The 24,142-nt window shown below is 46.5% G+C and overlaps 1 protein-coding gene and 1 pseudogene across 1 annotated transcript; both read right to left on the reverse strand.

Annotated features, from left to right (window-relative positions):
• Window positions 1–721: 721 nt before the first annotated feature.
• LOC137143413 (olfactory receptor 51G2-like) lies at window positions 722–1,551 on the reverse strand (annotated as a pseudogene).
• Window positions 1,552–17,163: 15,612 nt separating this feature from the next.
• LOC137143414 (olfactory receptor 51G2-like) lies at window positions 17,164–18,099 on the reverse strand. The gene has a single exon (XM_067533176.1). The coding sequence runs from the start codon at window positions 18,097–18,099 to the stop codon at window positions 17,164–17,166; it is 936 nt and encodes a 311-aa protein (XP_067389277.1).
• Window positions 18,100–24,142: the final 6,043 nt, after the last annotated feature.

The following is a 24,142-nucleotide window of genomic DNA, read 5'->3' on the forward strand; positions in this document are numbered from 1 at the left end:
CCTCTGATCCTTTTTGTGAATGGCCAAAACTATTTTGTCAAATTTGCAAATTGTTTCAGGTCAGCTGAACCCGCATTTTCCATCAAATGAACAATCTGTTTCATAAATTTCACCTAGCTTTGGTGAACCTGGTTCTTTCTCCAGAGAGGACTAAATGGACTTAAAACACACAGAAGACGTTGCTTAAGAGTTGTTCCAGTTATTCTCATAAGACAATGGAAATAAATTCCATTTAAGGTGCAACTATTCCTAGATTTTAGGGCCAGAGGAGACCACTGTGATTATCTAATCTCACCTTCTATATTGCACAGTCCCTAGAAACTCAACCAGCTATTTCAACATCAAACCCAATCTTCTGGCTGAACTAGGAACACGCACAGCTGTGTACAACAGGAGCACAAGAAGGAGAAGTTCTTTAAGTTCTAGGTCGTGACCCTGTGCTCCTACCCTGTGGCTGGGAAAAAGAGGGAGGGTCTTGTGGGTAAGACAGGATACCAGGATTTAGGCAACACACAAAAAATTCCCAACTCTGGCAAAGACTCCCTGGGTGACCTGGGACCTTGACTTGCAGAGCAGTGCACAAACCACAGGACCAGCCTCCCAGCTGGTCAGGCTGGATTCTCACTGTCCCACAGTATCCCCCTGCAGTGTGGAGACTGAGGATAGCAAGAAGCCAGTTACAGGCGTTTGGTTCTCTAGAGCTGGGTGATGAACTGACCCTTCACTTGACGAATACCCTGATTAACCTCACACGAATTGCTTGAATTTTCATGCTGTAAACAAGTGGGTTCATCGGGGCGGGACCAGGATATAGACGTTGCCCAGGACAATCTGAAATATCGGCGAAGGGTTCTTCACGAATCTATATAACACAGATAAGGCAATATGGGGTGTGTAGAAGAGAAGGACGACGCAGATGTGGGAGACACAAGTATTCAGAACCTTGATGAGCTTCACATGGCATGCAATGCTGAGCACTGATTTAAAGATCATCACATAGGATAGGACTATGAGCAGCAAGTCCAACCCCCGTGAAGAGACTGATACAAAGAAACCATAGATGATGTTGACTCTGATATCTGAACAAGCCATCGTCATGACATCCTGGTGCAGGCAGTAGGAATTCAAGAGGATGCTGTCCTTACAGTACTGGTACTGTTTCAGGAGAATGGGGAGTGGGAATATTACGACCACCCTTCTTAGCAGAGACACCAGTCCCATTTTAGCTATTCTCGGAGGGGTTAAGATGGAAGCATATCTCAGTGGGTTACAGATCACCACAAAGCGGTCAAAGTCCATGCACAAGAGCACAGAAGAATGAGTTAATGTAAGCGAGTGGATGAAGAACACCTGGGCAAAACAGGCATCGTGTCTGTTCTCCCTAGAGTGAAACAAGTATATGCCCATTGTCGTCGGCATGGTGGATAATGATAAGCCAAGGTCTGTAACGGCCAACATGGAAAGGAAAACGTACATGGGCTCATGAAGGGTTGGATCTGTTTTTATAATGAACAGAATGAATGAATTTCCTAATACGGAAATAACGTACATTAAGCAGAAGGGGATGGAAATCCAGACATGGACGTCTTCCAGCCCAGGTATTCCGGTGAGAAGGAACACTGTAGACTGGAATTTGGTGTCATTGTGTTAGGGCGCGCAAGACTTTGTAATGCGAAATCAGTATAGTTTGACAAGAGCAAGGCCCTAAAAGCAATGCTAAGCCAGAAAAGCTAGAGTTAAAACCTCTCAGGAGCAGAACCCAGACGCTGCCCTCTGCCCGACCTTAGGCCAGAGGAGGAAGTGCCTTGGGGTCTGGAGCATCCTGAGACGACCACAGACATTTGTTAATGCTTGATAAGCTAAAAGGTTCCTATTTTGGTAATAGTAAAGGGGAAGTGAGGCTATGGCTGGGTTCTTTTTGAAGTAAACAACTAACGTCACCTTATTCCAGAAGGTCCCTAGCTAACTACCAATAAACTAATAGCAACTAAGTGTTAAGGCCCAATCCCTACTGGGATTGAGATATACGTCATGTATTACTGGGTAAGGCTTGCTGCAAGGTGAGGGGGAAAAGGGGTATATCAGTCCCCCAGGAGCCTCCCCAAGCTGAGACTCTCCGTGAATCCGTGGAAGCGCTAGCGGATTACTCGGTCAAGGCGGTTCCCGTACACCACCCGCTTATCAGAATGAAGTATGGGTCTCCTTGTTCTTGCAGTGGTAAGCGTCCCTGCACACGTTTAGATAAGGCTAGCTCTCTTACATCGATGGGCCCCCAGAAGTATATTGCTGTTGGTATCCTCTTGGCAGGTCTCTTCCTTGCTTTATAGTTCACCTCTCTGTTCACTAACTGTTGCTGCTGTTGCAGTTGCTCAGCTCATGATAATAATAAGTCCTGTACTTATAAGTTGCTACTTTATATCCTTGTGGTTAATTGTACTTTCAAAGTACTTTTCACCTTAAAACTTGTGCCGGAGCTTCAGTTCCTGTATGCTAAAGAACTCCCGCTCCTGTCTTTCTTATGCTGTCTCATGTAATAAATAAGCACTTTTGACATCCTTTTGCCAGTGTGCTCCATCCCGCCACCGAAATAAAAATACCAAACATTACACATTCACAGCTGGCATGATGTACTGTGTGGGTCTAAGGAGTTTTGAAATTTACTTCCTGAAAGGAAAAGTAACAGGAGACTAGATAATATTGAAGGAGACATTATTCTGCTCTCAATGTATGTCTAGAGTCATCCAGAAGGTCAAGAAAGATCAACAAAAACATACACTTGGATTTGCACATGATGATTACCTCTCCTGTTAATTCCCTCTGAAGCATCTGACATTGTCCCTGTCGTTAGACAGAATACTGGGCTTCATGGGCTATTGGTCTGACACTGTGTGGCCGTTCCTATATTCTCACATACACCACCGATAGGAAATGCCAGACTAGATCAGACCTGTAGTGCATTTAGCCCCTTTTCCTGTGGCTAGAAATAGAAGTTTCTGAGGAAGGTAGAAGAAACCATACAATAGCCAGCTGTGAGATAACCTGCTCCCAAGGGGAAATTGCTCCTGACACAGACATAATTTGTGGTGTAAATCAGGAAGGTTTATGACCCTCTCAAGCTATTTGAAAAACCCCTCACTACTGTAAGTGGATTTTCTGGTTCCCCATATCAACCTCCAGTCCCTCTTTGAATTCTACTAACCTCTTGGTCCCATTGATATCTTGTGTCCGTATGTTCCACAGCCTGCTTGAGTGCTGTGTGATTTTACAATTGTGATCTTGCAAGCACATGGTGAATATGGTCATTTCATGTATCTGTCCTGCACTGATGCTATTTATAAATGTGTTCCATTGCCTCATTATATTTTATTTATTTTCTCTATTCCTGAGAGCCCAAATTACATATCTTTATACTGCCTCTTTGCAATACACAGGAAAAATTCTAAGGGCCAGGTTCTGACTTCAGAAACTTTGACTAAAATAGCATCATTCCAAATTTACATGTGTACGTTCGATGAGAATCGGGCTCTATTAACTTTCACTTACAAATACTCTCGGTGATACATTGTACGCCAAAGAATCCCTCCAAAACAAGCTGAATGATTTGCCCGGCCAGTGTTGACTGGATCCAGACATGTCAACCATCCTAAAAGCTTCTCTTGATCCTCACAGGACCCGCATCCTCTCCTCATACGAGGAGTCTGTAGATCTTTGGCAAGTTCCAAGCTAAAACAATGAGTTACTTCAGCTGGGTGGGGGAGGGATTGGAGCCCAAATGATGAATAGTGCAAACACCAGTGTGACAGGGTGCTGAGCAAGAAGTGCTTAGTCTGCCCTCTGTCATGTCAACTCCAGTTCAGGCAGGTAAATTGGAGATGGCTGGAGAGAAAATTGCGCCTAGTTAGAGAACCAGACAGCTGCCTGCCCACTTACCCTTGGGGCTGCATTAAGTGCTGAGAGAAGGGAAGCCAGGGGAGGGAGGCAATAAGTGGAAGTAGAGTGATAGCTCCTCCCTCGTCGGTTCATACACTAGGAGTCAAGCTTGGTACGGTGAAAAGATGGTGGGAGCAGAACCTGTAAAGAAAACTGCATCAGTGGTTACTGAACTGAGGGTCTCCCACTGACTTTGTGAACACAGCAGAAGCAGAAGCAGGGCAGGCACTGAACACCCTGCTACAACTGGTTTTGCACTAATATCCAGTTGAGAGTGCAAGTTACTTCAGACATGCTCTTGTAACCAGTGATGGTTGTAAAGTACATACAACCATTATATGAGCCTCTTGACTGCACCTCATCTCTACTCTTTGCTGAAACACAAACCAGCGGTTCTCTTGTTTCATGCCTTCTTGGAATGTCTCGCCCAAGTGTATCAAAACTATTGTGTGCATAATTCTGAATATAAGAGTTACAAGCAGCTTCTGGTCTCTTAGCAGGAGACAAAATCATACAACTGCTCACTGAACAAAGAGTTAAGAGGACAATCCCATCACAAACAGAAACTGGAATACCTCTGAAAATTTTTCTAAAGCAAAAGCCGTTAAGTAGTAAAGTTATCCCTGCTGAAACACCTCTGCTGCTGGCTTTCCATAGACATGCATGTAATGAAAATTTGTTTTGTAGTAACTGTAGTACAATGAAAAGTTTTGGCATAACATTTCTAGAACCATACTTTAGCACACACGTATACCCATTCTTTTCCCTCGGATCTTCTTTCAGGGATGATTTCTCAGGTTAGAGGGGGACCTAAAACGTAACGTGTGTCATCTTCATTTCTTGAGAACTTGAAAAGATTGTAGCCTGTCGGCCCTAATTCAGTCACCTGTCAGGAAATAAAAGTCTGGGCAATCCTTTGCTGCTGCTACCTTCCCTATCCCTGGGTTCATAGTTGACTGGTTCTCCGCTGGTTCTTTGATGTCAATCTGCAGCTTTTAACCGAAGTGGTGCAGGCTTTGGGATCAGGACCTACAATATTTATTTCCTGGGCTCTCACTTTTTCTACACTGGTATTCAACCCTTTTTTATATCTGGACCCCTATAAAATTTCAAAGGCAGGTGCAAATAACCATATTGTACATTGTACAGACCCCCAGGCTCTGGTCTAGTATGTTGTACAACCACCAAGAACAACCACTGCTCTAGTACATTGTAACACAGCACCTGTTACTCAGCTATGATGAGGGTTTGCGGGAAGAGAGTTTCAAAGTGAAATGCATGAGTATTCATGGAAATCAAACTTCATTTCACAGATGAAAGTCATCTATTGCTCTCTCTCTCTCTCTCTGACTTTCTATCTACTGAATTATATAGTCCGAGTTTAATAGCAGACTGCTGGAAAACAAAAAGGAAGGGAAGCAATAGCTCAGGAAAAGCCATCTCTCACTGCAGGGTGATTAAGAGAGAGCACCTGAGCTTCACGCTGAGACCATCCTATTTCCAGGCTCCAGCCAAGTTACATAGCTTGTTTCGCCAGTGCTAGGAGTCAGTTCAATGGTTCGGCAGCTGGTGCTTTAGACTCACACACAGATTGGGGAATTCAGAAGATACTCATTCTGCAAGAGTCCCAAAGGAGTGGGGGTGCTTAAGATAAGAGTCAGGTACAGACTGTTGTTTTAAAACCCTTTTGTTCACGCATGTGACACTTTTTTCCTATTGTTCAGATTAAAAGACAATTGGGTTCAATAAGACTGGCTGATCACCACAGCTCACAGAATCCCAAAGGGAAGAAAGGAAGAAAGGGAAGAAAGTTGCAAAACAAGTTTGACCGGCTGGACAAGCCCAGTTGACCCACCATGTGCTGTAGCCCAGGATCCAGCCTGATGGTGGGAGAATGATGGGAATCCATCCCAGGAGAGGGAAAGGGACGAGGCTGACATCTGGCACTAGGAGACCGGAGACGGGCAGGGATGCAGGATGCCCCTATAACTGTGATGGGTTTCTATAGGACAGCAAATTCCCATAAGGAAATAAACTTAAGATGGTTTGGGAAATACCAATATTCCAGGGGTCTCCTCAGTTCCATAGCACCCGGCACCTCTCCAAATGGGACCAATTGAGAAATCCTCACTAGAGGAATCGGGATTTTCACATTCCAAGCTCACTTTGAATCTGGGAATTCTGTGTACCTGGAACGATCCCCCATAGACCACGGGCACATGTAATAGGGTCCCCCAGCTATCTAGTGCTGCCTGCCCTCCAACCCCTGTCACTGAATCACACCCACAGCCAAGCAGTGTCAGCTGCCGCTGCACAGAACATCTGCCCATCTCAACAGCTGGCAACCTTTACCCTTCCCTTGGCGTTGGAAAGATTTAAAGACAGAGAAACGTGCCAACGTACCCAGTGCCTGAGAGAAGGGGAGCAGCAGCCAACAGAGATCTGCACCCTAACGGAGAAGGAGTCAGCGGAGAGCTTGCACGGGCAGCAGGCAGTGTCTGCTCAGACAGGTTGCAACTGTCCTTATGAAACATGTTTGCCCATTTCCTTGGGGGCCACTTGGACACCTGGGACCCTCAGCTGATTGGTTCAGTGTGTGCCAGCTTTAACCCCAGCATGGCCAATGGCAAACTGCACAAAGCCCAATCCCAGGGGATGCTCGGTGGTGCCACCAAACTAGACAGGAGCGCAAATCGTGCCACAGGCTCTGTTCCTGCAATCCAGGCTGTCAGCGCTGTGCATACGGCTCAGAGGAGTCACAGGGCTCCCTTGAGGGTGGCCAAATGGTACAGATGATGATGTTACAATGCAGTAAATTTGACTAATAATAGTTATGTAGGGTCAGATTTCTTCCCAGCAGCCCCCTTTCCTGGATTACTAACCCAGGGTGCAGGCTGCGGGAGAAAGATTCCACACAGCTTCTACCTGGAAATTTCCCTTAGATTGTTCTAGTAAGACTGGTCCCTTCCCTTCTCCCTGGGATATAAACAGGGCGACCCACCATCCATGGATCCCCAAAGCTATGAAGAGATCTCAGTGATCTCCTGTTAGCCAGGCCCTCCCTCCCACAATCTCTGTGCCTCCACAACTGCTCTAGGAACTTCTCCTGCTCCCTGGGAGCACAGGTTCATCGGTGATGTGCTATCAGGGCCTCTCACAGTAGCCACTGCCCATGGGCTCTGCTGAAGGGGCCGTTGTAGAGGATGGACAGGGCAGGTCTGAGAAGGGAAGGTTGATTAGAGTAACTGGTGAGCAACAAAACCCCAGTCACACACTCTGGGGGAGGTTTAGACATTTCCATACCAAGAGTGCAGCCAGAGACTCAGGCAGTGCCACCTTCATTCCTGTTACAAAGAAAAGGTAGACAAAATGGCTCCAGTTTCTCTTGGGGATACAGGCAGCTGCAGCTGGGCATCAAATCAAAGAATCTTAGACGATCAGATTTGGAAGGGACCGCAGAAGGTCTTCTGTTCTAAACTCCTGTTCAGTACAGGACCAGCCCCAAGTAAATCATCCCAGCCAGGCCTTTGTCAAGCCAGGCCTTAAAAAACTCTAAGGATGGAGATTCCACCACCTCCCTACGTAACCCATTCCAGTGCTTTACCACCCTCCTAGGGAAAACATTTTTTCTAATATCCAACCTAGTCCTCCCCCACTGCAACTTGAGACCATTGCTCCTTCTTCTGCCATCTGCCACCACTTACAACAGCCTGGCTCCATCCTCCCAGGAAGCCCACTTCAGGTAGTTGAAGGCTGCTATCAGATTCCCTTTCACACTTCTCTTCTGCAGTTTAAAGAAGCCCAGTTCCCTCAGCTTCTCCTCATAAATCATGTGCACATCTACCACTCCCCCGCAGCTTGGTGTCATCAGCCAAGTTGCAGAGGGTGCGATCCACTCCATCCTCCAGATCATTATGAATATTGAAGAAAACTGACCCCAGGACTGGCCCCCGAAACTCCGCTTGTTACCGGCTGTTAAAAAGACACAGATCGAGAGAAAGCTGACTAGATCACCAGGCTCAAAGGGTAGTGATCAACAGTTCAAACATTCCTTTCTTCCAACCCATACTTTTTAACTTGCTGTCAAGAATACTGTGCTAATGTCAAGGTATATCACATCCATGGCTTGCCTCACATCCGCAGAAGTAGTCATCTCATCATAGAAGACAATCAGGTTGGACAGGTGTGACTTGCCCTTCAGTAAGTGTCTATTATCCCCTCATTGAAACTTAGCGGGTCTGTTTTGCAGGCGTCTCTTCAGGAAGCAGGGCCCTGAAACAGACAGAGCCCCCAGGGTCAGTGCAGAGAGGCCATCTCATGTCTGCCTGATTGACAGGGTGGGCAGGCCAACAAGGGAGCCAGGAGGGCAGGGGGTTCTCCTCCATGTGAGCTGATTTGTGAGCTCCGTGTGAGGAGATTTTGAGACCAAGCTGAGGCATTACAATGAGCCAGAGATGAACAGAGAGAAGCCTTATCGTTGTCTAAGGCAGTAATAGACCAACAGAGAGCAGAAGCTAAGAAACCTCCTACCATTTATGTCTCACGGGAGCAGAAGGTTGCAGAATTCAGTGGCTCTTGACTAGACCAAAAAACATTACAATAAAGGAACGGATCAAGTCTGCGAAGGCAGCTATTCTGTACTATGAGTACCTGAAGGAGATAGTGTGGATTTCATTGAGGAACACCTTAAGGGCCAGGCCAAGGCCACAGTAAAGTTCATGGCACAGGCAGACAAAGAAGAAGTGGAAATAGTGTTTGAATTCCTCCTAGAGGTATTTGGAGAGAAGGTACCTATTGGAACCTGATAAAGGAGTTCTTTGAGAGAAAACAGGAGCCCGCATATGATCTCCAGGATAAAATGAGCAGGTGAATCATCAAGACGCTCGACGAGTCCCCGACCCAGCTATGGTTCTGAGAGAGCAGTTAGTGCTGGGGCTCCGAGATGACTCCGTCCGCCGGTAAATGAAAAGGATGTTTAAGAAAGAGCCTGGTAAAAAGTTCCATGAACTAATGCAGGCTGCTATTACATGGTCTGAAGAAGAGGAAGTTCTGGTGGAAGAGACAGCCAAATCTGACACCTGTATACGAAGTGGGGGCCTAGTGAATGCAACTATTGGGGAAAAGACCCTGCCCCAAACACAGTTAACACTAGAAAGTTTAAGTGAAGCAGTCCAGAAACTGACAATCCAGCAGGGGGAGATGTTGAAAGTGATGACCGAGGTGATGAAAGGAAAGAGCCCTGCTAGCAAATCAAAGCATCCCAAGGCCTCAGGGCCCCGAAGATCCACATATTACCCGGGAACGTCCACTGAGAAAGAGACCGGGGCCCCAGGCGACTGAAACCCAAGGGGCACCAAGAGCAAGTAACCCACGGCCAGGGGAAAGCCGGGTAGGGACAGAAGGGTTTCTACGGCTGTCCCTAGGAAAAGGACAGTGTGCCAGCAGTCAGGAGGAAGATCCTGATGATGCTAGTGTGTTCAATGATTTCTGTGGTCGAGCATTTGGAGACTGCTTGACAGTGGAGATAACCATAGCAGGTGTGAGGACCCGCTGCTTGATAGACAGTGGCTCTGAAGTCACCACTATTTCCAAATCCTACTTCCAAAGCTACCTAAAGGAGAGAGATCTGACCATGCACAATACCTTATTTGTACAGTTCACGGCAGCTAATGGACTAACCATCCCTGTTGTGGGGTGCCTTGAAGCTGACATAAGGTACATGGGTCGACTGATTCCTGGGAAATGTATCTTTATCCTCTAGGACACAGCTTCAGAAAAGACTTTAATGGAGGACAGGGTCTTGGGAATTCTTGGGATGAATATTATCAGAAAGCTGAAAGAATTACTAATGATAGGGGAAGGGACCCGGGAGGTGAACCGTCATGGGCAACCTAAAAAGGATGCTACGCTGAAGTGGAGTGGAGAGACAGGGCCGTTTCCCAGGTCCCACGGGACAATTTGGCTATGTTAAGGTGGCAGGGAGACAGAAGGTGGTTATACCTCCCTGGGGTGAGACGATTATTGATGGATGCTGCCGGGTACCAAGTGATTGTTGAGCCAACACTTGGGGCCAGTCTCCCTAATGGGCTCTTGTTTATAAATGTACTTGCTAATGCAAGGAAAAGTGCAAGGAAAGTGCCAGTCAGGCTGTTAAACTCAAGTGAGAAGACCATAAAATTGTGTCCCCGGACCAGAGTGGCAGAGGTACACTGACCTGAAGGAGTTGTCCCCCCAGTGAGGGTGGCTTTGGAAGAAGACGGGGATGAGCAGCAGGTGACAAAAATAGAAAAGAGAGCACTGTGCATATCACCACAAGTGGCACCCGATGGGGAGGTACCCATTCCAGTTCAAGTGGACCTCCAGAGCTTTACCCCTACACAAGCTAGTCATTTGTGGGCACTACTGGAGAAACATCAGGATGTCTTTTCCAGAAATGAGCAAGACTTTGGCTACACTACCAGGGTGACACATCAAATACCCACTGGAAATGCTGTCCCGATAAAGCAGAGACACCGGAGGATCTCCCCACGAGTGTTCCAGGAGGTAAAAAGACATATCCAAAACCTAGTGGCCCAAGGTGTCCTTAAAGAAAGTCACAGTCCCTGACCCTCACCTGCAGTGATCGTAATAAAAAAGGATGGTACGCTGTGATTCTGCTGTGACTACAGAAAACTGAATAAGGTGATGTGCAAGGATGCCTATCTGCTACCCCGTGTGGAAGATCACTAGATGCTTGAAGGAACATGAGTTGAAGCTGAAGCCAATCGAGTCTTGCCTCCTACATGAAAAAGTCAAATTCTTGGGCCATGTGATTTCGAAGGATGGAATTCAGGTAGATGAGGAGAAGACCAAGGTGCTGGAATATTGGCCAGTCCCCAAGAACACCAAGCAAGTGCGGCAGGCTCTCAGCTTCATGAGCTATTACAGACGATTTGTTCCAAAGTTTGCACACATTGCTGCCCCCCTATATGGGCTAGTGGGCCAACCAGCTCAGAGGAAAGGAAAAGACCAATGCTTTGTATGGGATGATGCCTGTCAGGCAGCTTTTGATGAGTTAAGACACTGGCTAATGTCACCACCTGTACTAGCATACCCCAACTTTAGCCTGCCATTTATAGTGACAACTGATGGAAGGGTGCAAGACCTGGGAGCAGTGCTCAGCCAGAGGCAAGTGGGGACTGAACGTGTGATCGCATATACAAGCCGAGGGCTGAGAAGGTCAGAAAGAAACGACAAAAACTACAGTGCATTTAAATTAGAATTGCTGGCCTTATAATGGGCTGCCACCGAAAAATTCAAGGATTATTTAGTGTAATCTAAGTTCACGGTCATCTCACACCACAATCCACTCTGATAGCTTGCAACGACTAACTTAGGTGCAGTTGAGTAGGTGCAGGTGGGTAGCCCAAGTTGCTGAATTCACTTTTGAAGTACAGTATAAACCAGAAAAGCAGAATGTCAGTGCAGACACTTTGTATAGATTATTCCTAGAGAAGGAACCAAAAGAAGGCAAAGTTCTGGAGAAAGATTTCCTTGTCATTGCTGCAGACGTTGTGCAGATCTGTCTGTGGATGAAGTGCCGGTACAGGATGCAGTACTAAACATGGTAAAAGGGGATAGCACGATAATCTCAGGGTACTCATGGGAGGAGATTCAAACTCTGCAATGAGAAGGTGACGTTGGACCTGTTTTAGCATCAGTCACAAACCGAACAAAACCAGACCAAGCATTTAGGGTCAGATATCCCCAAACTAAGAAGCTGGCCAGACAGTGGGAATGATTTAGATTACATCGCGGAATGCTGTTCCGGCTGACCTACCATCCCTGAGATGGTTAAGAAGTGTGGCAGTTAGTGGTGCCTGTGTCACTACGCCAACAATTTTACGAAGCCAGGCATGATCAGGGGGGCATTCTGGAGACAGGAGCACTCTTGAGGTGATGAGGAGGAATTACTACTGGCTTACGATGCGTAGAGACGTGCAATCGTGGATCCGTCAGTGCAAGCGGTGTGCCCTAGCCAAGGATGTGTTTCATCCCACCTGAGGCCCGTTGACTTGTACTAATGTGACTGCCCCAATGGAGGTCTTAGCCATGGACTACAGACGACCAGAGAGATCTTCAGAGGGGTATGAGAACATATTGGTTCTCACGGACATGTTTACCCAGTTCACTGTCTCAGTTCCAGCTAAAAACCAGACAGAGTGCAAAAAAGGCTGAAGCCCTCATAAAACACTGGTTTGTGTACTATAGTTGTGCAGCACAGTTACATTCGGGTCAGGGAAGGAATTTTGAATCCGAGGTGACATCAGAATTGTGCAAACTCTACAGTATAGCCAAAAGCCGAACAGCAGACTATCACCCACAAGGAAACGCTCAGTGTGAAAGATTTAACCGTATGATACATGACATGCTAAAAACACTCCCGCCTGAAAAGAAGTGAGCCTGACAGGGACATCTTCCCGAGCTGGTGTTGGCTTATAACAGCCACATTAATTCGTCAACGGGTTCTGCTTTTTATCTCATGTTCGGGAGAGATCTCAGGTTGCCGTTAGATATTCTGGGCAGAGAGGTCCCTGAGGAGCATGAGGTGACTAATTTGGATGACTATGGTCAAAGGTCACCATGACAGACTGAAGACTGCCTGTGAAGTTGCTCTCGGTACAGCTAAAGACACAGCCCAAAGTAGGAAAAGGACGTATGATCGCATACTTCCAGTGGGGCTCTCATCTGGCCTGGCAACCATGTACTGGTTCTTTCCCATAGACACCGGGGGCGCAATAAAATATGGGAAAAGTGGGAGTCGAATCCATACGTTGTAGTTGCTCACAACAACCCCGAGTTGCCAGTTTACACTATCCGGCCTGAACGGGGAGGCCCTAAAAGAGTAGTACATAGGAACCAGCTAAAACATTGCACCCTTAGTCCAATCAAGGACCAAAAGGAGACATAGGCCAGCATGCCCTCAGGAGACTGAAACCCATGGGGGAATGGTTCTAGTCCCACAAACTGAATACCGAGGGAAACAGAGTGGGGCAACCCCAAACCATAATGAAAATGGCCAGACCCCTCAAACTGACCAACTGTTACCTGAGGACAGGAGCGTAGGGAATATGGATGAGGAACCACCAGTCTTAAGAAGATCCCAGAGAACTAAGAATGTACCACCCGCTAAACTTAGGGATGATTATGTTATGAATTCTATGGAGTACTGATGAATATTATCATGTATAACATAGAGAAGTGGACATGGAGTGTTAAATACGTTAAATGTTCTTTTTGTTAATTGTTAATGAAGTTTTTTTATGTATTACAGGATGCTGGTAAATGCTATTACTATGCGACCTAGATGCACTGGTGTGAAAATCCTGGGTGTGGCAGAATTTTAGCAGGTGGGAATGTAAGGGGTTTATTAGCCCCTTACTGAAACTTAGTGGGTCTTTTTGGCTGGCATCTCTTGAGGAAGCAGGGCCCTGAAACAGACACAGCCCCCAGGGCCAGTGGAGAGAAGCCAACTCGGGTCAGCATGATTGACAGGGCGGGCCGGCCAATGAGGGAGCCAGGAGGGTGGGAGGGTCCCATCCTCCATGTGAGCTGGAGCTGTCTGGGCCGAGAGCAGGGCTGAGCTGAGGACAGAGCAGAGGCCCAGGGAGCTGAGCTGAGCTGAGCCGAGCTGACCCACAGCAGCAGAGCCATAGGGGCACCCAGAGAGCTGATCTGAGCCCAGCCGCACTGAGCTGAGCTGAGCAGGGGCTGGGGCTGGGGCTGGAGCCATCTGGGCCAGGTGCCATAAATGAGCAGCTGGGGCAGCGATGTGAGGGTGACCCTGTGCAGGGCCTGACGCAGGGAGACATCCCCAGCCCAGAGGCCGTGCAGGCTGGACTCAGAGGTGATGGTGGGGAGAAGTGCTCTTCCCCTAGAGCCTGGAAGCTTTTGGCCACTGTCAGAGCACGTGTCCGACTCTCTGCGTCCCTGCAGCACAGCCAGGGCCTTGGCAATGGGCCTGTGACGTGTGACACAGACTGTGAACCTCCCTTACATCCCAGAGATGCTGTTTGTGGTTCCCTCCGGCAAGGACAGTGTTAAGTTAAAGGGAAACACCCTTCTCCTCTTTTTTTATTTTTGTATTTGTTGTTTGGTTGCTGTTTGTGTAATAAATTGCATTGCTGTGCACTGCCTGCACTGATCAGTGGGTCAGGGAAAGCACCCGGGGCAGAGTTAGTGCCTGCAGTGGGGAAACCCTAGCCCCTGCCCTAAGGGACCATGGCAAGATTTGGAGGTTGAGCCCCAGGACTCCTGAGCCCAGCCTTGTTGGTGTTACGGGGAGCACACCACACAGGGGAGTGGAAGAGGAGCCCTCGAGATCAGGCCGGCCTCTGGGTAAACAGAGTGGGAGCAAGGACTCAAATCCTTTTGCTAGCTAACTCCACCAGGGTAGTGTGTGAGCCAGGAAAGTTCCCCACAATAGCGGGCCCATTCCCCCGCTTACATAATTGGTGTCATCTCCCTTTTACACATGCTGACTGTTCCTGATCACCTTCCTTCCTTCCAAGTGCCTCAAAATGGTTTCCTTGAGGACCTGCTCCATGATTTTTCCAGGGATTGAGGCTAAGCTGACTGTTCTGTAGTTCCTCAGATCCTCCTTCTTCCCTTTTTTGAAGATGGGCACTAGATTTGCCTTGTCCAATTATCCGGGACCTTCCCCAATTGCCACAAGTTTTCAAAGATAATGGCCAGTGGCTCTGCAATCACATCAGCCACCTCCCTCAGCACTGTTGGATGCGTTGGATTCATTGCATCCGGCCCCATGGACAGAGGCAAAAAAAGCACAGAGTGCATCAGCTTTTTCCACATCATCTCTCTAGGTTGCCTCCCCCATTCAGTAAAGGGCCCACACTTTCCCTGACCTTCCTCTTGTTACTAACATAGCTGTAGGAACCCTTTTTGTTACCCTTCATATTCCTTCCTAGAGGCAACTCAAATTGTAATTAGGCCTTCCTGATTTCCCCCTGCATGATCCAGCAGGATGTTTATACTGCTCTCTAGTCGTCTGTCCAAGCTTCCACTTTCTGTAAGTTTTCTTTTTGTGCCAAAGCTCATATAAGAGTTATTCGGTAAGCTAAATTGTTCGTATGCCCTATTTGCTATTTTTTCTGCACATGCTTTATGCGCCCTCATAAAGGTTTATTTAAAATACAGTCATCTCCCTTGGTCTCCTTTTCCACCTCAGATTGGCCTTCCATGGGATCCTGCCCATCAGCTCCCTGAGGGAGTCAAAGTCTGGTTTTCTGAAGTTCAGGGTCCGTATTCTTCTCTTCTCCCTTCTTCCTTTTGTCAGCAGCACCATGGCAACTAAGTATAATTTCAATGAAAAATTATCAGTTTTATATGAATCCCCCCCCCCAAATGGATGAAAAAGAAACATTTTATTGTGGGTCGAAATTTTTCATGGGGGGAATATCCTCTATTTTCCAGCCAAGCTCTAGCTCAAACCGTGAGCCTCTCTCACTCTTGTTACCGGACCCCTAGGTCTCATCTCCAGCCCCCCAACAGCCTCCCGTACTGAAAAACCCTGGGACCTCTTCTGGGGGGGCTATGCTGGCTCTATGGAAGAGGGAGCTCCTGGAAATGGCCAGTCTGTGGCGACCCATCCATCCATGGAACAATCTAAGAACAGAAGAACGGCCGTATTGGGTGAGATCAATGGTCCATGGAGCCCAGTGTCCTGTCTGCCGACAGAAGCTGGTGCCAGATGCTTCAGAGGGAGTGACCAGAACAGGGCAATTTAGCGAGTGATCCATCCCCTGTCACCTAGACCCTGCTTCTGGCAGCCAGAGGTTTAGAGACACCCGGAGCATCTGGGTGCCTCCCTGACCAGCTTTGCCAATAGCCATCGATGGACCTGTCCTCCATGGGCCTGTGTAATTCTTTTCTGGGCCCAGTTATACTTTTGACCTTCACAATATTCCCTGGCAACAAGTTCCACAGGCTGCCTGCCTGTTGTGTGACAAATATATATATATATATTTTTTTTATATTTAAACCTGCTGCCTCTTTATTTCATTGGCTGCCCCTGGCTCTTGTTTTATGAGAAGAGATAAATAACACTTTCTTATTCACTTTCTCCACACCAGTCATGGTTTTATAGATCTCTAGCACAACCTATGAATGAGCCCAGTCTTATTAATCTCTCCTTATACTAAAGCTGTTCCATTCCCCCTAATTATTTTTGTCACTCTTCACTGTAGTATTTCCAAATCATATATATCTTTTTTGAGATGGGTGACCAGAGCTGAACACAGTGTTCAAGATGTGGTCAAACCATGGGCTTAAACAGCCACATTATGATATTTTCTGTTATATTATAGTTAATAGTTCCGCAATTTCATGTTTGCGTACTATCTGAACTCTTGGGTGAATCCCATCTGGTCCTGTGCTCACACATTACTGTTTAATTTATCAATCTCCTGATGACAATTGGTCTATTAGAGCTATGGTTTATTATTATGACCTGAGTGAAGGTTCCCTGTATAGCTACTTCTGGGTCCCATCCCACTCCAGGCCCATCATGCTTGTGCACGGTTTTGCTGCTCTTAAATGCACCAGATACCAGCTCCAAGTGCCTATTTTGCCTGTAAGTGCCCAGGGATCAAGCTCTGCTTTGTGCCCTTCACATCCCCAGGTGCACACCTGGTCCTGGCAAAGACTGAAAAATGATAATAAATTCTGCTCTAACCCAGAACCCATGACAATTGAGTGAGCTTGATCTTGACGTATTTTATTTAATCTATGCATAAGGAAAGTGTGGAGATCCTGACCACCAGCTGCTGTTGCTTAGGAGATTAGGAGGATTCAAGAAATGGACCACACATTTTTACATGGGACAGGAACACACAAAGCTGTGTGCAACAGGAGCACAAAAGGTAGAAGAGTTTTGATCTCTTTTACTTCCAGGTCATAAGCTTCTGCTCCCATCCTGTGGCTGGGGGAAAAGTGGGAAGGAGGGCACCAGGATTTAGGCAACAGACAAAAAATTCCAAAGCTCTTGCAAAGACTCCCTGTGTGACCTTGGACCTTGACCTGCAGAGCAGTGCCCAAACCACAGGACCGGTCTCCCAGCTGGTCAGGCTGGATTCTCGCTGTCCCAGAGCATCCTCCTGCACAGTGGAGACCGGGGATAGCAAGAAGCCACTTACAGTGGTTTGATTCTCTGGAGCTGGGTGATGAACTGACCCTTCACTTAACGAATACCCTGATTAGCCTCACACGAATAGCTTGTGTTTTCACGCTGTACACGATTGGGTTCATCAGGGGCGGGACTAGCATATAGAGGATGCCCAGGACAGTCAGAAATATCGGAGAAGAGTTCTTTACAAATCTATATATCACAGATAAGGCAGTGTCTGGTATGTGGAAGAGAAGAACGACGCAGACATGGGGGACACAGGTATTCAGGGCCTTGAGGCGCTCCACGTGGGATGTGATGCTCAGCACTGTTTTGAGGATCATCACATAGGATAGGAGGATGAGCAGGAAGTCCAACATTGTTGAAGAGACTGTTAAAAAGAAGCCATAGATGATGTTGACGCTGATATCTGAACAAGCCATTGTCATGACGTTCGCATGCCGGCAGTAGGACTGGGAGAGGATGCTGTCCTTACAGTATCGATGCTGTTTCAGGAGAATGGGGAGTGGTAATATTAGGACAACCCCTCTTAGCAGAGATACCAGTCCCATCTTAGCTATTCTCGGAGTGGTTAAGATGGAAGCATATCTCAGCGGGTTACAGATTGCCACAAAGCGGTCAAAGGCCATGCACAAGAGCACAGAGGATTCAATTAACATAAGTGATTGGATGAAGAACAGCTGGGCAAAACAGGCATCATGGCTGATCTCCCTAGAGTGAAACAAGTATATGCCCAGTGTCGTTGGCATGGTGGATATCGATAAGCCAAGGTCTGTGATGGCCAACATGGAAAGGAAAATGTACATGGGCTCATGGAGGGATGGATCTGTTTTTATAATGAACAGAATGAATGAATTTCCTAATATGGAAATAACGTACATTAAGCAGAAGGGGATGGAAATCCAGACATGGACGTCTTCCAGGCCAGGTATTCCGGTGAGAAGGAACACTGCAGGTTGGAATTTGGTGTCATTGACAGCTGGCATGGTATACTGTGTGGGTCCAAGGAGTTTTGAACTTTACTTCCTGAAAGGAAAAGTAACAGGAGACTGGATAATATTGAAGGAGACATCATTCTGCTCTCAGTGCATGTCTAGAGTCTTCCAAAAGGTCAAGGAAGATGAACAAAAAAAATACTCTTGTATTTACACATGATGATTACCTGTTCTGCTCATTTCCTCCATAGTATCTGGCATTGGCCCTGTCGTTTGACAGGTTATTGGGCTTCATGGGCTATTTCTCTGAACCTATGTGGTTGTTCCCATATTCTCACGTACACCATAGATAGGGAATGCCAGACTGGATCAGACCTGTAGTACATTTAGTCCATTTTCCTGTGGCTATGAAAAGAAGTTTCAGAGGAAGGTAGAAGAAGTCGTACAATGGACAGCTGTGAGATAACCTGCTCCCAGGGGAAAATTGCTCCTGACACAGACATATTTTATGGTGTAAATCAGGAAGGTTTGTGAACCTCTCAAGCTATTTGAAAAACCCAACACTAATGTAATTGGATTTTCTGGTTCCCCAGATCAACCTCCAGTCTCTCTTTGAATCCTACAAAACTCTTGGTCCCATTGATATCTTGTGGCCATATGTTCCACAGACTGTTTGAACACTGTGTGATTTTACAATTGTGACCTTGCAAGCACCTGGTGAATATGGTCATTGCATTTATCTGTCCTGCACTGATGCTATTTATAAATGTGTTTCATTGCCTCATTATATATATATTTTTTATTTTCTCTATTCCCAAGAGACCAAATTACACCTCTTTGTACTGCCTCATTGCAGTTCACAGGAAAAATTCTAAGGGCCAGCTTCTGAATGCAGAAACTTGGACTGCAATCGCATTACTCCAGATTCACCTGTGTAAATTCGATGAGAATCGAGCTCTATTAAAAATAACGAGAGTTCTGTGGCACTTTAAAACTAACAAATTTAATTTTTGTAGGCATACGCTTTCGTGAGACTCAGCTCACTTCGTCAGATGCAGAGGTAGAATGATCTATTAACTTTCACTTACAAATACTCTCAGTGATATATTGTGCCCCAAAGAATCCCTCCAAAACAAGCTGAATGATTTGCCCGGCCAGTGTTGACTGGATCCAGACAAGTGAACCATCCTAAAAGCTTCTCTTGATCCTCACAGGACCCGCATCCTCTCCTCATGCGAGGGGTCTGTAGGTCTTTGGCAAGTTCCAAGCTAAAATGATGAGTTACTTCAGCTGGGCGGGGGAGGGATTGGAGCCCAAATGGTGAAAAGTGCAAACACCAGTGTAACAGGGTGTTGAGCAAGAACTGCTTAGTCTGCCCTCTGTCATGCCAGCTCCAGTTTAAGGAGAGTATTGGAGCTGGCTAGAGAGAAACCTGTGCCTAATTAGAGAACCAGAGACAGCTGCCTGCACTGTTAGACTGCATTAAGTTATCAGAGGAGGGAAGCCAGGGGATGGAGGCAGGAGGTGGAAGTAGAGCGATAGCTCCTTCATCCTGAGTGCAGATGCTATAAGGGAAGCTTGGTACGATGAAAAGGTGGTTGGTGCACAACATGTAAATAAAACTGCACCAGTGGTTCCTGAACTGAGGGTCTCCCTCTGACTTTGTGAACACAGCAGAAGCAGGGCAGGCACAACAAGACTCTGATACAACTGGTTTTGCACTAATAGCCAGTTGAGAGTGCAAGTTACTTCAGACATGCTCATGTAACCGGTGATGGGTGTAAAGTACATACAACCACTATATGATCTCCTTGACTGCACCTCATCTCTACTCCTTGCTAAAACACAGAACAGTGGTTCTCTTGTTTCATGACTTTTTGGAATATCTCGCCCAATTGTATCAGAATTGCCCTGTGCATAAATCTGAATGTCAGCTCCAGGAGACAGAATCATACAACTGCTCACTGAACGAAGAGGTAAGAGCACGAACCCATTGAAAACAGAGTTTGCAATACCTCTGAAATATTTTCTAAAGCAAAAGCCGTTAAGTAGTAAAGTTGCTCCGGCTGCAACACCTCTGCTGCTGGCTTTCAATAGACAAGCATATAATGAAAATTTTGTTCTGTAGTAATTGTATCACGATGAAAAGTTTTGGCATAACATTTTGGAACCATAGTTTAGCACACACATGTGAACCCATTCTTTCCCCTCGTGTCTTCTTTCAGGGATGACTTCTCAGGTTAGAGGGGGACCTAAAATGTAAAGAGCTTCATCTAGATTTCTTGAGAACTTGAAAAGATTCTAGCCTGTCAGCCCTCATTCAATCGCCTGTCAGCAAACAAAAACTGGTGAATCCTTTGCTGCTGCTACCTTCTCTATCCCTGGGTTCATAGCCGACTGGTTCTCCACTGATGTCAATCTGCAGCCTTCATTCGGAGTGGTGCAGGCATTGAGATTTGCATATACAATATTTATTCCCTGCGCTCTCACTTTCTAGTACACTGGTTTTCAACCCTTTTTCATATCTGGACCCCTACAAAATTTCAAATGCAGGTGTGAATAGCTTTGGAAATCTAACAAATAGTCTGGAAACCCCCAGGGTCTGGTCTAGTCCATTGTACAACCACCAGGTACAACTACTGCTCCAGTACATTGATGAGGGTTTGCGGGAAGCAGGTTTCAAAGTGAAATGCATGAGTATTCATGGAAATCAAACTTCATTTCACAGATGAAAGTCATCTATTGCTCTCTCTCTCTCTAACTGTCTGTGCACTGTATTATATAGTCCTAGATTAATTCAGGCTGCTGGAAAACAAGCAGGAAGGGAAACAATAACTCAGGAAAAGCCATCTCTCCCTGCAGGGAGATTAAGAAGAGCACCTGAACTTCACGCTGAGACCATCCTATTTTCAGGCTCCAGCCAAGTTACACAGCTTGTTTCGCCCGTGCTAGGAGTCAGTTCAATAGTTGGGCAGCTGGTGCTGAGAAATTCTTTAAACTGACACAGATACACACAAAGTGTGAGGAACTCACAAGATGCTCTTTCTCCTGAGTCCCAAAGGAGTGAGGGTGCTTGAGATAAGAGTCACGTACAGACTGTTGTTTTAAAACACTTTTATTCTCCCATGTAAGATATTTTTTTCTACGGTTGAGATTGAACAACAATTTGGTTCAAGAAGACTGGCCAGTCACTACACGTCACAGACTCCCAAAGGGAAGAAGCATAGTTGCAGAACAAGTATGACCTGCTGGGCAAGACCAGTTGACCCACCCTGCAGTAGCCCAGGGTCCAGTCTGAGGGTGGGAGAATGGTGGGAATCCACCCCAGGAGATGGAAAGGGACAAGGCTGACATACGGAATTCGGAAACCAGAGAGGGGGGCGGAATTGGAACTTTGAGCGGTTTTTACAGGGTAGAGATGCTGAATCCCTCATCCAGTCAGGAAACAGAAATAATCGAATTGCCTCATCTGACCTTTTACTGCAAAGCAACTCACTTCTGAGTTCCGGCATTCAGAGTCAAGCCAGAGAATAAAAGCTTTCTACATGGATTTGCTCATTAAATTACCAAGAGCAAATAAACCTTAGGTGATTTGGGAACTTCTCACTGATATTGCAGTGTGCTCTGGGCAGGAGAATAGCCCATGCAGCTCTGGAAATGGGACCCGTTGAGAAATCCTGACTTGGGACATCGGGTTTATTAGCAATCTGAGTTCTCTTTGTATCTGGGGTTTCTGTGTCCCTGGAATGATCTCCCATAGACCACAGGCACATGAAGTGGAGGGTCCCCCATCTACCTAGTGCTGCCTGCTCCCCAGCCCCTGTCACTGACTCACACCCACAGCACAGCAGAGTCAGCTGCCGCTGCACACAACATCTGCCCATCTCAACAGCTGGCAGCCTTTACCCTTCCCTTGGCGTTTGAAAGATTTAAAGACAGAGAAACCTGCCAACCTACCCAATGCCTGCAAGAAGGGGAGCAGCTACCAGCAGAGATCTGCACCCGAACGGAAGAGTCAGAGGAAAGCTTGCACGGGAAGCAGGCAGTATCTGCCCAGACAACGTGCAACTGTCCTTATGAAGTGTGTTTGCCCATTTCCTTGGGGCCTCTTGGCCACCTGGGACTCTCAGCTGATTGGTTCTGTGTGTGCCAGCTTTAACCCCTTCATGGCCAGTGGCAAACTGCAGGAAGCCCAATCACAGGGGATGCTCCATGATGCTACCACATTGGTCTGCATCACATGTCCTGCTGCAGGCTCTATTCCTGCAATCCAGCCTGTCAGAGCTGTACATACGGCTCAGAGGAGTCACAGGGTTCCCTCAAGGGTGGCCGAGTTGTACCGATGATGCTGTTACAGCTGAAATCTTGCTGCAATACAGTAAAATACTCTAATAATAGTTATGTAGGGTGAGATTTCTGCCCAGCAGCCCCTTTCGTGCATCACAAACCCAGGGTGCAGGCTGCGGGAGGAAGATTCCAAACAGCTTCTACCTGAAAATTTTCCTCAGATTGTTCCAGTAGCACAGGTCCCTGCCCTTCTAGCTGAGATATAAACAGGGTGACCCAGCATCCATGGATTCCCAAAGCTATGCACAGATCTCAGTGATCCCCTGATAGCCAGGCCCTCCCACCCACAATCTCTGTGCCTCCACAACTGCTCTAGGACCCTCTCCAGCTCCTTGGGAGCACAGTGTCATCGGAGATGTGCTGCCGGGGCCTGTCACAGTAGCCACTGGCCACAGGATCTGCTGAAAGGCTTGTTGTACAGGTTGCAGGGGGTTGGACGGAGAAGGGAAGGCTGCTTAGAGTAGCTGATGAGTCACAAAACTCTGGGTCAAAATTTCATCTAATCCAAGCTTCTGGCAGCGAGAGGTTTAGTGACCCCAGTGCAAGAGGTTGCTTCCTTGACCACCTTGGCTAATAGCCATTCATGGACCTATCCTCCGTAAACTTATATAGTTCTTTTTGAAACCTGTTACAGTTTTAGCTTTTACAACATCCTCAGGCAAAGAGCTCCAGAGGTTGACTGTGTGTTGTGTGAAGAAATACTTGCTTTTCTTGGTTTTTAACCTGCTGCCTATTTATTTCATTTGGTGACCCCATTTTTTGTGTTATGAGAAGAAGTGAATAACACTTCCTTATTTACTTTCTAACTCTTCGCAATCTCCCTTTGATTTCACAATCTTGAATAGCTTTTTTTAACCATCTGAAAACTATGCCAGCACACTGTTTACCCATTTTTCCAGATCTTTTATGAATATGTAGAACAGTATTGGTCCCAGGACACACTTCTGGGGAACACCACGGTTTATCTCTCTCCATCCCGCAAACTGACCATCTATTCCTATCCTTTCTTTCCTATCTTTTAACCAGTTACTGACCAAGGAGAGGATCTTCCCTCTTATCCCATGACAGCTTACTTTGCTTAAGAGCACTTGGTGAGGGAACTATTCAAAGGCATTCTGAAAATCTACGTACACTATGTCCACTGGATCAGCATTATCCACATGCTTATTATCCACATCCCTAAAGAATTCTAGTAGATTGGTGAGGCATGATTTCCCTTTAAAAAAAAAACATGTTCTCTCTTCCCCGATAAATCATGTTTATCAATGTGTCTGATCATTCTGTAATTTACTATAGTTTCAACCAATTTACCTGATACTGAAGTTAGGCTTACTGATATGTAATTGCCAGGATCACCTCTGGATCCTTCTTTAAAAATTGGCTTCACATTAGCTATCCCCCAGTCATCAGGTAAAGAAGCTCATTTAAATGATAGGTTCCATCCCACATTTAGTAGTTCTTCAGTTTGATGTTTGCTTTCCTTCAGAACTCTTGGGTGAATCGCATATGGTCCTGTGTTCACATCTTACAGTTTAATTTATCAATCTCGTAATGACAATTGCTATATAAGAAAAAGGTTTTATTGCTGGGTCTCATCCCACTGAAGCCTCATCGTGCTGTGCGCTTCACATCTCCCGGCAGAAGCCCGGCCCTCGGAACGACTGGAAAACAATAATAAATTCTACTCTAAGCACAGAACCCATTGCAATTGAGTGAGCTTAAATCATTTTATTTAAGCTATACATAA

This window comes from Emydura macquarii, unplaced genomic scaffold, assembly GCF_026122565.2.
Source record: "Emydura macquarii macquarii isolate MOO-44397 ecotype Brisbane River unplaced genomic scaffold, CSIRO-AGI_Emac_v2 contig_3323, whole genome shotgun sequence".
NCBI lineage: Eukaryota > Metazoa > Chordata > Testudines > Chelidae > Emydura > Emydura macquarii.